The following is a 14404-nucleotide window of genomic DNA, read 5'->3' as shown; positions in this document are numbered from 1 at the left end:
GTCTAGCAATGCGATGTTTAAAATTGTATAAATGTTCAAGTTACTAATAACAACGATAACCGAAGGTTCAAGTTGAAAGAAGAAAAAATAATACATAAAGGTTCTCTCCTTTTGATGAAGCTCATCTCTTCTTTTCTCCTTGAAAGGAAGACAGTGGTTGGGTTCCGTAGCATATCAGGCCATATCAAATCTGTTCTAGACAGATAGATTCCGAGTGATGTATGAGTAGAAGGTGGTTTATTAAGTGATTTCATGTTCATTGCAGAATGGTCATCTCATTCCCGTTCCGTTCCTTATCATGTGAATGGAAAATTCTCTTTCAGTCGAGCTCGTTGGTTCATGTCCAAAGACTTAATCACGTCCATATCGGGCCTTGCCGATATTGAATGGAATGTATCGATATTTGATCATGTGTTGAATTTGTCGTCGCACTATCCACAGTCAGCACTAAAACCAAAACCCTCAATAGCCAGGGAAAGGAGACATACTAGTCAAGAAAAACAAAATCAACCAATACATAACCAACACCGGCCAAAACACCGGAATATCAAACACCTTCATCCACGAGCACACAAACGCAATCGCAATTGCGCGTGTAGCCGAATGCCAGAACTTGAATTCGGGCAAACGACGGATAAACGGACGGAATTCGTCGTCTTGTTTGATGGGTAGACTTGAGCTACCGGCTTCGCCGTCTTCGAGACCTTCGTCTTGGGTTAGGGAAGGGTCGAATTTGGGGGAGAGAAAGGCTAGAAAGAGGTTGAGGAGGTAGATGCCGAGGGTGTATGCGACTGTTCATATCTGTCAGCCTCGTTTTATGTTTTGATGTGATGTCGCCGAGTGTAGCTAACCGATATACCATCCTTGCGCAAGGACAATTCGTAGGAAGAAAAACAATAGAAGAACCACGCTGCCGACCCATCGATATGTGGTGTATGGTGTCAACTGATCTAGGTATGCTTGGTATTGCTATAAACAATGCGTCAGTTGTGGTTCCTGGAAACTGCCCGATCTTGAAGGTAATTCTCGGAGCGCAAGCTCTCTTCTGATCCAAAACCGTGGCATTGCTTTGAAGAACAAACTGACCCTGGCAAGCTTAGAAGTCTGAGCCTGAACGGCATTGAAAGGAGTCTGATCCGGTTCGGGGACATCCATCGCGACTGACTTGATGAAAGAACGTTTAGGAAACCGCGACGATTGAGTATCCAATAACGAAGAACAATTTCCGGAGGACAGAAAGACTGAAGAAAAAGGAAGGAAAAGAACTGCGTATCCGCGACTCTGGGTCAATTTGAGACGAATTGCCAACTCCGGAGAATAAACTTGGTGGGTTGTCTGTCTGAATTCGCAAACTTGACGGATTCCGTTTGAAGGAAAAGTGTCCTCCTTAGACTGTTTGCCTGAGAGACAAGGCTGTGAGCAAGGTGCTGCATGCGGTTAGCCGCTGCATAAGCCACAGAGCACGTGCTTGAATATTGGTCTAACCGGATTAGGAATTGTGCAAACAGTGCAAATTCCCGCAACGGATAAGCGGGTTACCGCGGTTTGCCTCGGATGAGCAGCTATCATCTTCTGTCAATAGTATCGTGATAACCTTCACTATTCTATCTGACATTCATCTGTTGTGTTCTTGATTATATTATTAGGAATCCACTATAGTACATTACTATCATACGCAATGCTTTTCGCCCGTAGCTCGCGACTGGCTATATCCAGCACCAACTCCGCATTGACATCATACTTTACCCGAGCTAGTTACCGACGCTTCTCATCGACATCTCCAGCTTCTTATGAATACATTCTCACAGAAACACCCAAGCCGGGCGTTGGACTAAGTATGTTCGAGTCCTATCTATACCTCTATTTCAACAGACTAACAAATCAGTCACTCTTAACCGACCCAAAGCTCTCAATGCGCTATGCAGCCCCCTCTTCCAAGAATTGAATGATGCATTGAGCAAATATGATCAAGACAAGGATATTGGCGCTATCGTCATTACAGGCAGCGAAAAGGCTTTTGCCGGTTAGTTCGATTGAGGAATTTTCTATTTGACAAATCTGACATCGTCTAGCTGGCGCCGATATCAAAGAAATGGCACCCTTGACATTCTCATCTGCTTATTCCAATAATTTCATTGCCCCTTGGTCTCATCTAGCCAACAACATCCGCAAACCCGTTATTGCAGCCGTGTCCGGCTATGCACTCGGTGGTGGTTGCGAACTCGCACTTATGTGCGACTTTATCTACTGCACATCCAATGCAACATTCGGTCAACCCGAAATCAAACTCGGCGTCACTCCCGGAGCCGGCGGCTCTCAACGCTTGACCCGTATCATCGGTAAGAGTAGAGCAATGGACCTAATTCTGACCGGCAAGAATTTCAGCGGAAAAGAAGCTGGTGAATGGGGTGTTGCTGCGCGTGTTATTGATGGTGGGAAAGAGGAGCTTTTGGCCGAGACTTTGAAGACTGCAGAGACAATTGCCGGGTACAGCCATGTTGCAGTTGTTGCGAACAAGGAGGTCGTTAATAAGAGTCAGGAGTTGTCGTTGAGGGAAGGAGTGGAGTATGAGAGACGGTTGTTCCATGCCTTGTTTGGCAGCAAGGATCAGAAGATTGGTAAGACTTTTCTGATGTCTGAGTGAAGTAGTGGCTAACTTTATTTAGGTATGACTGCTTTTGCGGAGAAGAAGAAGGCTGAATGGTCACACGAGTGATTATGATACGTATATGACATGATATTGATCTACTAGTTCTTGAGTAGAGAATCAATATACGATGGGCTCGATGACATTTTAGTACATAGACCTCCGCAAAGGACTAGTTTCTGTTGCTCATTTATATTATGTTTAGACCATCCAAGGATCCGACGTAACATCGACATGAACAGGACAACAGTTTCTAGATCATCTTCTGCAACGTGATATACCCTTATGCTCTTTCAGGGTCAGGGTTAGATATCTATCATAGTCCAACACAATGCATTAATCTAGAGCTACTATTATAGCTGAATAGATATCTCTTTTCGATCAGTCATTTTCCTGTTCTCAATGCCCACATCATCATCCGTTCAAACCGTAACAAGTTGCAAAGAGCACCATGAGTGTCATCTCCCAGGGCAACCATTGGAACACCGCAGAGGTGAGCCAACTATTTATCCCATTGATAAAGTTGCATTGTTAGTAGTGTCTTCAGAAATAATTGTTCCATAAATATCATTCTTCCGTGACGTCTGTCATAGTATCGCATCTATTCATCTAACCTAAAACCCTGCCGTCGACGTAGTCAATTAGGGCTAACATCTTGGAATGATATCATACCCGTGATAATCACCATGCGCCACAACCGTTACTCAGTATTAAGCGACATATCATAGTTGACGGAAATCATGAGTATTTTCTATGGATATGATGATTGGATCGATCGACGTTATGGAGGGTATGTTAGTGGCTCGATATGTGTTTGGTTGAAGGGTATGATATCATACGCATACGACCGTGTTGGCATATATATACCATAGTACATACATATCTGATCAATATTTCACAAGAAACTATACAACCATTCCAAACTGTCCATATTCATATCATCAAATAACTACTATCAACATGTCTAACAACCAAGACAACAACAGTACGCACCTCCCTCCATCCCACCCGTACCCAAAACCTTCCAATACTAACGCCCCTTCTTTTGATCAGACAACCTCGTCTCCGGCCTCGGCGACACCCTCGGCCAAACCGTCGGCGGCGTCACCAGCACCGCAGGCGGATTACTAGGCAACGTCGGCAAGACCGTTGGCGACGCAACCTCTGGTCTCGGAAATACCGTTTCGGGCGCAAGTCAAGGATTAGGGAATACTGCTTCCGGGGCTGGGAAGACTGTTGGTGGCGGGATAAGTAATGCTACTGGTGGTGGAAGTGGAAGTGGTGAGCAGCAGATTGGGGGAAAGGAACAGACTGCGGAGAATCCTTTGGGATTGTAAGACTAGCTTTTTAAGTCGGGTTTGGAGTGGGTTGATGGGTTATGTGTACATGATTTAAATTTGTTTAATTAATGTGATGCGATTAACTTTTGATCGGATAGTCGGACATGTAGGTGTCTACAGACGAGCGTGCTCCTTCGTCACATTCTTCTCCGTAGCCTTCTTAATCTTCTCTCCGAGGGTAGCATTAATCCTCGAGAAGAACCCATAAGTCTGTTTCCGCACCCTCTCATTCGCATTACACAAATGACCAGACACATTCTTCACAAAGTTCTCCTGTTGACCCGGCGTACGGCCAAGTACATGCCACAGAGCATTTGCCTGCACAAAATCCTCATCTGTAACGGGGATCTGTTGAGATGTTACTGCTCCGACCCATTTCTCATGTTCCTGACTAGCCTTGACGGGCTCGAATTTCAGTGGCCTGAAACTCGAGGGATAGGCCGGGTTAGCGCCGTAATTACCATTCACAGCCATAGCACCGTCACGTTGATACGGGTTAAAAGCGTGCAGGGGACAGTTGACCGGTATCTGCTGATAATTGACCCCCAAACGGTGTCGATGCGTATCCGGGTACGAGAACAAACGAGCCTGAAGCACCGGATCAGCCGACGGCTCAACACCAGGCACCAAATGCGAGGGCGCAAAAGCCGCTTGCTCAATCTCCGCAAAGTAGTTTTGCGGATTCTTGTTAAGCGTGAAACGACCGAAACGGCGGAGAGGGACCTCGCTTTGAGGCCAGACTTTGGTTAAATCAAAGATGTTCCAGCGGAATTTCTCGGCTTGTTCTGGACTCAGGACCTGCACGTAACAAGTCCATGAGGGGTATTCACCTCGCTCAATAGCCTGGAATAAATCCTGTGTGTGCCAGTCGGGATTCGTGTTTGAGAGTTCACCGGCTTCTTCGTTGGTTAGGGTTTTGTTTCCCTGATCGGTTTTGCAGTGGATTTGGACGTAGTTGAATGTTCCATCGGACTTGATCCATTTGAACGTGTGACCCGAGTATCCATTCATGTGTCGATACGAATAGGGCGTTCCACGATCACTGAACAAATGCATAACCTGATGTGCAGACTCCTGGTGCGTGGAAAGGTAATCCCAGAACATAGTCGCATCTTTGAGGTTTGTCTGCGGATTCCTCTTTTGCGTATGAATGAAAATAGGAAACTTTGACGGATCACGGAGGAAGAAGACGGGCGTGTTGTTGAATACCCAGTCCCAGTTTCCTTGCTCAGTGTAGAATTTGACTGAAAAGCCACGAGGGTCACGAGCACTATCGGCAGAACCCTTTTCACCACCGACAGTCGAGAAGCGGGTTACCAGTTTTGTCTTTTTGCCGATGCCTCTGAGCATGTCAATTGTAGTCTGGGTGTATTAGTTTCATTCTATGAGAAAAAATGGCTGGTGCTTACAATATCGCTAATGTCGTCAGTGACCTCGAATTCACCGTAAGCACCAGCACCCTTGGCATGCACAACTCTCTCGGGGATACGCTCCCGGTCAAAGTGGGCGAGGAGGTCGATTAGGTGAAAGTCTTGCAAGAGAAGGGGACCATTCTTGCCAATGCGCTGTGCTGATTCGGGGTCGAATACCTACTTAGGGAGTCAGGACTGGAGCATTCTTGTCTGACAGGAGAATAAACGAACCGGGCAGCCATTGGAGGTGGTGTAAGTTGGCGTTTCGTTATAGCGGTAGGTTCCTGTTTCGTCAGTATCTAGGATTTCGATCACAGATCAGTAGGACGACATACCTGGCTCGTCTTTTCCCATGATGGAGATCTCACTCAACTCAGAGCGCAGTCAATTCGTATAGGCAATAAGAGAAAGAAAGTATGCAAACCAGAATAAAGGTCATTGACATGAGAACAGCGAACAGGCTATCTCTCTTATACACCCCATCATCCAGCCCATAAACAAGTGTGGGGAGAAATCCCATTTCGGCAGGTCTTTCCGGTGAAATTAATTGATTGTATCGTCATACGCCAATTTTTCCTTATCGCGGTAAGATTTTACGTACTGTACGCGTCAATACCGAATCAATACCGTACGCTGAGCGGAGTACTCCGTTCTCCGTTTTTGTCTTGTACCCCTCATGCGGAGAGAAAGTATAGTAATGCTTTATATTGCTATATAGGCGAAAATTCGATATGATATACTGCTACCAACATCGATTGAGGACTCAATATAGTATGTGTATCATGCTCACGAATCTTGCTTGTGAGCCATTAGCTGATTTCAATCGACGAGTCTAGATGGTATCCAGCTGAGTAATCACTTCCAACTCCTTGGCCGAATTAACTTTGACGTCGAGAGTCGAGACACACTCTATTTATATTGACTACAAGAACCAAACGTTGAGATGATACGGTATGTATTATCAATACAATCGCATCGTATGGATGGATCACGCCGAGCTCGGAGATCGCAGCCAGTAGGAATGATGAGTTCGGAACATGCCGTGTCCTCTCTTTGCTTAAGGACAATTGAGCTGTGATATAATGAATACATTTATTAGCCCTGTCAGTTTATTTTCAATGCGTTATCAGTAAGCACGAATGCAGTTGCGTTTGGGGTGCCTGACCAAGCCTGTGGGTCAGCCCCTTAAGTAATCTGTCGCAAATTATGTTACAGCCCTAACCCTTATCGCGGTCATCAATATCGTCTCGAGAATGTACCTTGACATCAGGGAGGCAAGACTTCAGACTATTGATCAATTATAGACACTACCCAATTGATTATAGCGTAAATGCTTCATCCCGTTTAACCGTCTCCTGCTGCTCTATTTCAGCCTTGATATCCGCCTTCTTGTCTTGATTTTCATCTATAAACTCCCCATCTTCCGGTTTCGGATTCCAAATGGGTATTCCATCTGGCGGAAGAGCTTCATAACTGGGCTGTCCTTTCCGGTACTGCTCTAGAGATCCATTTATACCCACAATACCCCATGCAAAGACCGCCACGTCGCGAATTGTGCTGTAGAAGTCGTGTGGATGAGGCCCGCCAGGTCCATTGTTGATGTAGTTTGGATAAGCAGGGTGGCCTGGGGGAACCATTGGATTCGGCCCGTAGGCCCGGTTATAAGCCGGATGGGTCGTTCTAGGATTTGGTGGCCATGTTTGTGTTGGCATAGACTGCATGGCATGCTGGGGAATGATTGGATTCGTTGCCCACGGTGAGGCAAAGATGCCATTTGCAGCAATCTGAGACCGAGGAGTAAGGGTTTGTTGTAGTGGGATTGAAGGCCGTGCGCGACGCAGGACCACGACTAATCCATCTGATGTGCATGAGACGACTGCTTCGAGTTCAAGGCGTGGCTGTTGTTGAGGATGTTGAGATGTCGACCCGCCCATGGCAGCCACACCGAGTTCTGAACCTGTCGAGAATGTAGTATTGGCAGTATTGTTACCATAAAGACTATTATCATAAGTATTGTTTGTGACCGCTGGGTCCGCTGGAACTGAAGGATTGTCTTCCTCCAATGGATTTCGATACCAGAACCGCAGATAGGCTATAGAGCTATTCACCTTTGCGTCTTCCAGACAGCGAACAGCATCATGTAAACATTGTTCCTGGATACAAGAATAAAAGCTCTTGCCCACTAGTTGCCGTGGAGTGATATCGAGAATCTCTTCCACCCCGTCCGTTGCAAACATGATTGTCAGCGTTCGTGTAAACCGGTTGAGAAACAATGCTGCCCTCGGCTCATGAAGGGCATTTGTAGGATTCTGAGAGAATTTGTTCGAAAGATAGGAAAGCATATGATATCGCGGATCTCGCGGGGATGATGTGAAAATCCGGCGGATGATTGGGGCATCGACAGCTCTTTCTATCAAACTTTTAGTGACAAGCTACACGCAGATGGAAAGTGCTCACTCTGACTGAACGCCCCCTGCCGATATATACTCGTACAAGCCACTAGGACATTGTACACAACCGAAAACACGCATTCACAACAAACCCAATATCCCAACTTATGCTTCACTCTACAATACCGTAAAACGGCCGCTTTATCCAATTGCACACCTCGGCCATGCACTGATTGCGCAAATGGCATCTCATCGGGATGGAAATAGTCCCAGCATGGCCTATTTATCACTTCATGTGGTAGATAGCCCAGGATGTACTCAATCGAGTCAGATGCATATAGAATGCGAGCATCTCTGCTCATATCTGTTTGCGCAGCAGTGATGAGTAAAAAGCGGTTATATGTCTGCAGTCGAGCCCAGTTGTATTGCTCCAGCACTTACCGTGGATGGAGATAAAGGTTGCGTCCATTGTGAATGCTCCATAGAATTGATAAGGGCCTTCAATGGCATGGGAGACAATTGACTGGACAGTCGCAGATATTGACCTCGCTATTGAACAACATTTACACCTTTCGCCCGCGAACAGCGACAGGGCATTCTTGAATTGATTTATATCCAACCCAGCCTGAAGTTTGCCCAGAGATGATGATAAAAAAATGTCAAAGTTGACAGGTCTGGATGCTGACGATCTAGAAGAAAATGGACTTGGCAGCCCACGTCATTTGTCTGTTCTCCCGCATCCCCGAAACGTTACACATTTCTTCATCTCTACAGCCTCCTTTTGTTGCGCAACTGATTTGGACACTCGCACCTTACCAGCACTGAATCCTTGAATCTGTCTGTATTCCATGCTCAGTCCGAGTGTGACGCCCGGAGATTATCGGCGTTGCGATGAACCCTCTATACAGCCTATAATTCGCAAAACCAGCAATATTCGCAACCATAATTGAATACAATCTGCTTCGGTAACAATCGCGCAGTGACAGAAGTATGCTAGAATCGCCGGAACCTCTGCGGTAGAAGTCACCGAGCGTATTTGACTTTGGGAGCTCAAAAACTTGTTAGATAAACCGGATATCCAGCAAGACAGTGTCAGATAATTCGGATATCCGAAGGCAGTAAAAGGAAGTGAACAATCAGAAGCCCTATCTTATAGCCCCCAAAATTTACCCCTCTTGATGACTCACAAATCACCCCGCCAAAAGTGTCTATAAAAGACCCGGCTTTGAAACCTGATGGAGAGAGAGATACAGAACTCAATACATACAATCTTGCTAGTCACTTCTTTTCTTTGATCCTAGTAAAACACTCTTCAGGATTGGCCTGGAATAAACCGACTAATCCGACAAAACTATGATTGCCAAACTTTCGTTAGGGTTAGGGTTAATTAAACACTCCGCATGGGGTGGCAGGGCCAGACACAAAGGCATCTATCCAGCCCACATCAGAAATTGCGATAAAGATACAGAGCACTGATAACTTTTAAACCCTCTGGCATTGTAGTACAAAAGCCTAGAATTCGTCCGAGAACACTCGAATTTAACCATGCGGATTCGCATTGACTAGCCCTAACCACCAAACGACATTGTGTGTATAGCCGCCCAATTCCCCAGAACAGTATGGACTCTATGGAGACCTGGTAACCGCCAGCTTGCTCTATTTTTTTTTTTTTTTTTCTGACTGCCTCACGGATACTTTGAATCCTGAAACGCGCCAAATTTGCACCTTCTTTTCTCGGGGACAGTTCAGCGGTTAATGATACTCCTTCAGAGGCTGGTTATTGGTTTGCTTTCTTTCGAAGATGCGACTTGAATAGTCACTGATCGCATTGAAATCAACCCTTGCATGAGTTGATGATGGTCTTAAGGGAGTAGTGTGCGTCTAATGGGGACAATGATCCCCCGTCAAGGGTTCGAGATATAGCAACCAATGTTAGCCATTGTCTTTATAGCGGATAGCGTATGTATTTGTGAATATAGCTATGCATTGGAAGCTTGATGTGTCCATTTCAGGCATGATTTCGACAGTTTTCCGTTTAGGCATGAATAACTAGACCTATCTCACTCGCAGAAAGCGCCTTGGGATATCCGGTATCACAGCTAATGGGTCTGCGCCTACGATACTTGTACGACTCGAAGCGAATTCAGGGAGTGCGTCCTGTTGTAAACTAGGCGAGGAGGCACCGCATTATGACATAAGATTATCCTTTGTCCGTCTCTTACCCATTTTCACCAAGAGGAAACATTCCACTCCCTAATTCCTGGATCATCTGGCAGCCAGACGTATCCATTGACGCATCATCGCCTCGGTATTTGCATCCTATGAGTTCCGTGACAGGCTTCGCCAGGCTGGTAAAATGGCGAAAGACCAATGAACCGGAACAAGCCTACGTTATGGGTGTGTTCTATGTCGCCTCGCCCATTTTCCACGATTGGTCATCCAAGTTAAGATTGATATCATCCAACCATCCAAGATCAAAGAAATCTCTCACGCCACCCAGTTCATCCATGAACATATCTGCTCCTTGTTGGTAGGAGATGTCTGGAATGCTGTACACCGCAGCATACTTGTCCATATTAGAGTCAATCAAAGATGAAGAATCGGCCGCGAGCTGATCATCTGCGGATGTACAATGGCCCTGCCCATTATTTGGCCTCGCAGGATGCCCATGAGATACGTCCTCATTATTCTCACCTCGATATGCATCGGCTGTAACGCTTATCAGTCGATCAAGCTTCTGACATGCGTCCTTAGCAACCGACCATGTCCGACCAAGAGTCGAAAGCAAACCACAGGCTGCTCGAGCCTGATCTAAGCAGTTCGTAATAGATAAGTCCTTACAGACATAAGGGTGGACCCATAGGCAATATAACATTGTAATTCCCGAGACGAACAGAGCGTGTGCTGTAAGCCAGGAAAAGTCCATGTTTGAAAACCGGTTCAGATCGGTATGTATTCTTATGATTTCCATGGCACTTGAAAAACACATCTGGATAGCGCGTCGCTGAGGCCGTGGGATCTCCGGGCTTGGACGATAAAGAAGTATTAAGCATTGATGGTATTTGAGTTCCAGCTGTTGTAGCACACGATGCGACACAGCGCGCCGAGCGGCAAAGGATCGAGAACGTAAAGTATCACGGGCTTCGACCCAGAGCATGTCGCAAGCCTTTTCAGTATCTTGTTGCCATGCAGAAACATTCTCAGGCCACGGGAATCGCTGTGGCGAGCGAGCTACTCGATAGATCATGAGCTTGATCTCAGCTACAATTCGGTCGAAACGCACCGAAAAGATAGCAGCCACATAAGGGTTGTATGCTAGGGTTTTATGAATACTACTACCGGGAGATAAGTCGTGATTTGCGTTATGGTACCATAATGTCGCTGCGTTGTCAACTTCTCTGCAGCCAACCGTCCCTGGATAATCCCGGTCTATAGCCTCGTCACGTAATGTCAGTGGACGACCCAAAATAGTCGTCAGAGTGCGGTCGATTGAGTATGCAGACCAAAAGATAGCACTGCGCGTATACTGAGCCCGCTGCTCCTCTGCAGTATAGGTTCCGAGTCTGGAACCTATGACAAGTGATGAGCATGAGTTCGTTATATCAAGCTGTAAGTCTGAATCGTGAGAAAAGCTTACTTGTTTCACGTCGATGCAACCCCAGATCGAGACAACTGGCGATTATAGTATGTGTAAGAAACCAAGCATTGAGACCGTCCGGGCTATGGAAGCTATGGAGCACTAGCAAGAGAAGGATCCGCACGCCTTCAATGCTATCATGGAGAGAAGCTGATCTAACGTATGTCATGGCGGTTGCAAACAAACCCTCTGAGGAAAAGTCGCTCAATAACTTCGACTCTAGTATACGAGCTCCCAGTGACAAGACCAGGTATACTTGTGCATGAGTAATCCTTCCAGGGACGAGATTACGCCAATTCTGATTCCCAGAAGATCTCTCCACTGCGCCAAGGAGTTCATCCAACTCATCTTCTAGGATGAAAGGATACAGCTGTCCAAAAGTGGAAAAGTAAGAGTCGGCGAATTGTTGGCAGTCCGCAGAAGATGGCAAGCCTACAGGTTGGGCGATATCCTGCTGAGCTGTGCGGCTGCTGGTGTCATCTTGTAAGTGAACACTGCTTGGTAAGCCTTGCGTCTGCGGAGCACTGGAATAAATCAGTCGCGCAAATGCGACTCCGGAAGAAGGGCCCAGGTATTTTGGGTCACTGGCGACATTGGAGAGAGAGAGTAAGCCAACTTCATGGGCAAGTGGCTGGTCTTTAGTGATGCGGTCAGAGCTGTGAGATAAGGGGGCATCAAAAGTAGATGTGGAATGATTGTTGTGTAGGTTACTCTCATTAACCGACTCGAGGTCCTGCTGCTGGTGTTGAGCAATGATACTAGGGGCTCGCGTTGTAGATGGACTACTGAATATCTGAGCTTGTGATGATATTCGGCGACTGTCTGAGGCCGTTGTGAAGGATTGGTCGGGACCATTCCTCAAAATAAGGTCCCGATTCTCTCGCTCGAGCTGTTTTAGACGTTTCTCTAGATATTCAAGACGACTAACTCAGACGATTAGCTTACATTAGCTTACCTTAGTTAAAATCCAAGATCCTCCTGCATCAATGCCAAACAGAAATGGAGGCCTGGTTGGAAGACACGAAAACGCAACAAGAACATACGCTTGTAAAATAGGTGCAACTACTTACCTTTGCGATTCGGCATCCAGTCTACCCCTGCTACTAATATTGACACATTCCACATTTGCCCTGAGACATGTAGAGCATTTCGGAGTAGCTCCATCGCAGCGCACTTTTCGCCGACGACATCGAGTGCAAGCCAATGCACGTCGCCTAATAGTATGAGTCGATGCAGTAGCGGTGGATTGACCTGCTGCGGCATTGTCGCCGTCACCCTGAAAGGAGAATGTATCAAACTCCATAGCAAACAGACACGAGTTGGTCGATTCACCAAACGAGACGGAATACGGCGAGCGTAGTAGCCCCTCCAAAAGAAATAACAGGTGCTTGTCATGTATACTGCACTTTTTGAGAAACTGAACTACGAACGAAGTGAAAGCATTTTCATGTTGGAGGTAGACCTTTGACGTCGTTTGATTTTCGGAGTTTATCCCGCTTTCTCCAAATTAGTACTAGCTTGCATTCATGTATGTAGGGTTAGGGCTATATAGTAGGGCTAGCATATGGTTTCACGAATCACACCTACACCCAAGCATAAATTTGAGCACGATCTTGAGCAGAGATGAAATAATTTCCCCCGTGATCTTGAAGTCGTTTATACCGTACGAATTAAAGGCATCAATAGCGTTTTTATTCTTTTTTCTGGGTTTAAAATTTGCCATGAGAAATTGCCAGCAGGGAACGAAGAGATGGCCATTAAGGGGGCTGGGATAACATGATAATGAACGTCTACCTGTCTACAGTGAAATGTCAAAGTAAAATATTCATCCTTGAAATTAGCTCTACATCAACATAATGTATAATATTCATATCTCATCAATTGTAAGTCATACTGTTTTGCGACAGGAGGGTCTGTATTCGGGCGCGGACCGACTTCGAAACGGCACGGGAGACCGCACTCCTCTGAATACATGCATCGCCGTCGCCCATGAATAGATCTCCATCTAGATTCAATCATGCTCCGTTCATAGCTTAACCGGAAACTGCAGTGGCTTGAGACCCGGTCATTCGGATTTAGATCCGATTTTGAAAGAGATATGTGTTCGCGAACCTGCACTATACCAACATAACGAATCCGCCTATTCAATCCCATCATCACATGTTTCCTAACTATCCATTATGACAATTATCCACATAGGCAAGTTTCACTTCGAGTTTATATTCAATTTGCTCTCCAGACGTTAACTATGTCTTGTCAAACCATCTCTAGTCATGTTCAAATTCCGGTCAGAAGTAACCGCAGCACACAAGGCCACGTTCGTACGCGAATTGAAAAGGCTCAAAAACCTGGAATGTGTCAAGTCTCATCGTCTTGTCGTCGGCGGACCATCCGTAACTGATCCTATTGAACGAAGCAAAGGCTTCGAATTCGCTCTGCTAAGCTTCCACGAGAATCGCCAGGAGTTGGATAAATATCAAGCAAGTAAAGAGCATCATTGGTAAGCTGGCTCTCCAAGTTTGTCATGACAAAGAATTAGGGGCCATATCTCGCTAACTGAACAATCAATATATGCTCAGGGTGACGAGCACATATTTGCTCCCATACAAGGAAGATGTGATCCGCTTCGATTTTGAGGTTGCGCCAGAGGAAGAACACATGTGGAATTTTCTGCCCATTATCGGAATGCTATGATGTTGAATAGGCTTTCTTGTTACTATGAGGTTAGATGCTCTAGTTGTAGAGTCCAAAATATTGAGCGTTCGAGAAGCCCTAACTTAGCTGCATACTTCGGGCTCGGTCCGCATGCCGTCTTTAGGGCATTTGAGGCACTCCCCGGCATATTACCGTCAAACTGCCTGTGTTGTCAAAAACCATCCTTACATTGTACGGGTCCATCCTCCTTGTAGAATTGATGCTCTTAGTATATATCACGCCTGATTACTAATTTCGGTAGATTTCATGGCATGACTAGTAAG

General features: G+C 46.0%; 7 protein-coding genes across 7 annotated transcripts; 3 read left to right on the top strand and 4 right to left on the bottom strand.

Moving 5' to 3' along the window:
• Nucleotides 1–2: 2 nt before the first annotated feature.
• On the bottom strand, nucleotides 3–1402 carry TSTA_037580 (Golgi membrane protein (Rer1), putative). The gene is made up of 4 exons (XM_002480927.1): nucleotides 1087–1402; nucleotides 852–969; nucleotides 489–791; nucleotides 3–431 (listed from the first exon to the last, which is right to left on the bottom strand). The coding sequence occupies exons 1-4, from the start codon at nucleotides 1153–1155 to the stop codon at nucleotides 352–354; spliced, it is 570 nt and encodes a 189-aa protein (XP_002480972.1). The 5' UTR covers nucleotides 1156–1402; the 3' UTR covers nucleotides 3–351.
• A 158-nt stretch (nucleotides 1403–1560) lies between these two features.
• Nucleotides 1561–3025, top strand: TSTA_037570 (enoyl-CoA hydratase/isomerase family protein). Its single transcript, XM_002480926.1, has 4 exons — nucleotides 1561–1835; nucleotides 1886–2023; nucleotides 2073–2618; nucleotides 2667–3025. The coding sequence occupies exons 1-4, from the start codon at nucleotides 1679–1681 to the stop codon at nucleotides 2714–2716; spliced, it is 891 nt and encodes a 296-aa protein (XP_002480971.1). The 5' UTR covers nucleotides 1561–1678; the 3' UTR covers nucleotides 2717–3025.
• Nucleotides 3026–3607: 582 nt separating this feature from the next.
• On the top strand, nucleotides 3608–3984 carry TSTA_037560 (uncharacterized protein; the record flags this gene model as incomplete). Its single annotated transcript, XM_002480925.1, has 2 exons — nucleotides 3608–3632; nucleotides 3701–3984. The coding sequence occupies 2 exons, from the start codon at nucleotides 3608–3610 to the stop codon at nucleotides 3982–3984; spliced, it is 309 nt and encodes a 102-aa protein (XP_002480970.1).
• Nucleotides 3985–4101: 117 nt separating this feature from the next.
• On the bottom strand, nucleotides 4102–5839 carry TSTA_037550 (catalase Cat; the record flags this gene model as incomplete). The annotated part of the gene is made up of 4 exons (XM_002480924.1): nucleotides 5735–5839; nucleotides 5631–5683; nucleotides 5397–5576; nucleotides 4102–5349 (listed from the first exon to the last, which is right to left on the bottom strand). The coding sequence occupies exons 1-4, from the start codon at nucleotides 5751–5753 to the stop codon at nucleotides 4102–4104; spliced, it is 1500 nt and encodes a 499-aa protein (XP_002480969.1). The 5' UTR covers nucleotides 5754–5839.
• Nucleotides 5840–6655: 816 nt separating this feature from the next.
• Nucleotides 6656–8800, bottom strand: TSTA_037540 (uncharacterized protein). The gene is made up of 2 exons (XM_002480923.1): nucleotides 7857–8800; nucleotides 6656–7809 (listed from the first exon to the last, which is right to left on the bottom strand). Exons 1-2 carry the CDS (start codon nucleotides 8149–8151, stop codon nucleotides 6719–6721), a joined length of 1386 nt encoding a protein of 461 aa, XP_002480968.1. The 5' UTR covers nucleotides 8152–8800; the 3' UTR covers nucleotides 6656–6718.
• A 1393-nt stretch (nucleotides 8801–10193) lies between these two features.
• Nucleotides 10194–12689, bottom strand: TSTA_037530 (uncharacterized protein; the record flags this gene model as incomplete). The annotated part of the gene is made up of 3 exons (XM_002480922.1): nucleotides 10194–11359; nucleotides 11427–12332; nucleotides 12497–12689. The coding sequence occupies 3 exons, from the start codon at nucleotides 12687–12689 to the stop codon at nucleotides 10194–10196; spliced, it is 2265 nt and encodes a 754-aa protein (XP_002480967.1).
• A 1010-nt stretch (nucleotides 12690–13699) lies between these two features.
• On the top strand, nucleotides 13700–14120 carry TSTA_037520 (uncharacterized protein; the record flags this gene model as incomplete). Its single annotated transcript, XM_002480921.1, has 2 exons — nucleotides 13700–13926; nucleotides 14006–14120. 2 exons carry the CDS (start codon nucleotides 13700–13702, stop codon nucleotides 14118–14120), a joined length of 342 nt encoding a protein of 113 aa, XP_002480966.1.
• Nucleotides 14121–14404: the final 284 nt, after the last annotated feature.

This window comes from Talaromyces stipitatus, genomic scaffold, assembly GCF_000003125.1.
Source record: "Talaromyces stipitatus ATCC 10500 scf_1105507295541 genomic scaffold, whole genome shotgun sequence".
In the NCBI taxonomy this organism is placed as follows: domain Eukaryota; kingdom Fungi; phylum Ascomycota; class Eurotiomycetes; order Eurotiales; family Trichocomaceae; genus Talaromyces; species Talaromyces stipitatus.
This window is presented reverse-complemented; position numbering and strand designations above follow the sequence as displayed.

Excerpts from the sequence above, each read along its gene's own strand:
- TSTA_037580 (XM_002480927.1), bottom strand. The coding sequence starts at position 1,155 with ATGGATGTCCCCGAACCGGATCAGACTCCTTTCAATGCCGTTCAGGCT. Across the intron at positions 792-851 it reads TGCGCAAGGATGGTATATCG|TCGCATACACCCTCGGCATC; the intron begins GTTAGCTACACT and ends AGATATGAACAG. Across the intron at positions 432-488 it reads GATTTTGTTTTTCTTGACTA|TGCGACGACAAATTCAACAC; the intron begins GTATGTCTCCTT and ends GACTGTGGATAG.
- TSTA_037570 (XM_002480926.1), top strand. The coding sequence starts at position 1,679 with ATGCTTTTCGCCCGTAGCTCGCGACTGGCTATATCCAGCACCAACTCC. Across the intron at positions 1,836-1,885 it reads CAAGCCGGGCGTTGGACTAA|TCACTCTTAACCGACCCAAA; the intron begins GTATGTTCGAGT and ends CTAACAAATCAG. Across the intron at positions 2,024-2,072 it reads CAGCGAAAAGGCTTTTGCCG|CTGGCGCCGATATCAAAGAA; the intron begins GTTAGTTCGATT and ends GACATCGTCTAG.
- TSTA_037540 (XM_002480923.1), bottom strand. The coding sequence starts at position 8,151 with ATGAGCAGAGATGCTCGCATTCTATATGCATCTGACTCGATTGAGTAC. Across the intron at positions 7,810-7,856 it reads GCAGGGGGCGTTCAGTCAGA|AAAGAGCTGTCGATGCCCCA; the intron begins GTGAGCACTTTC and ends AAAGTTTGATAG.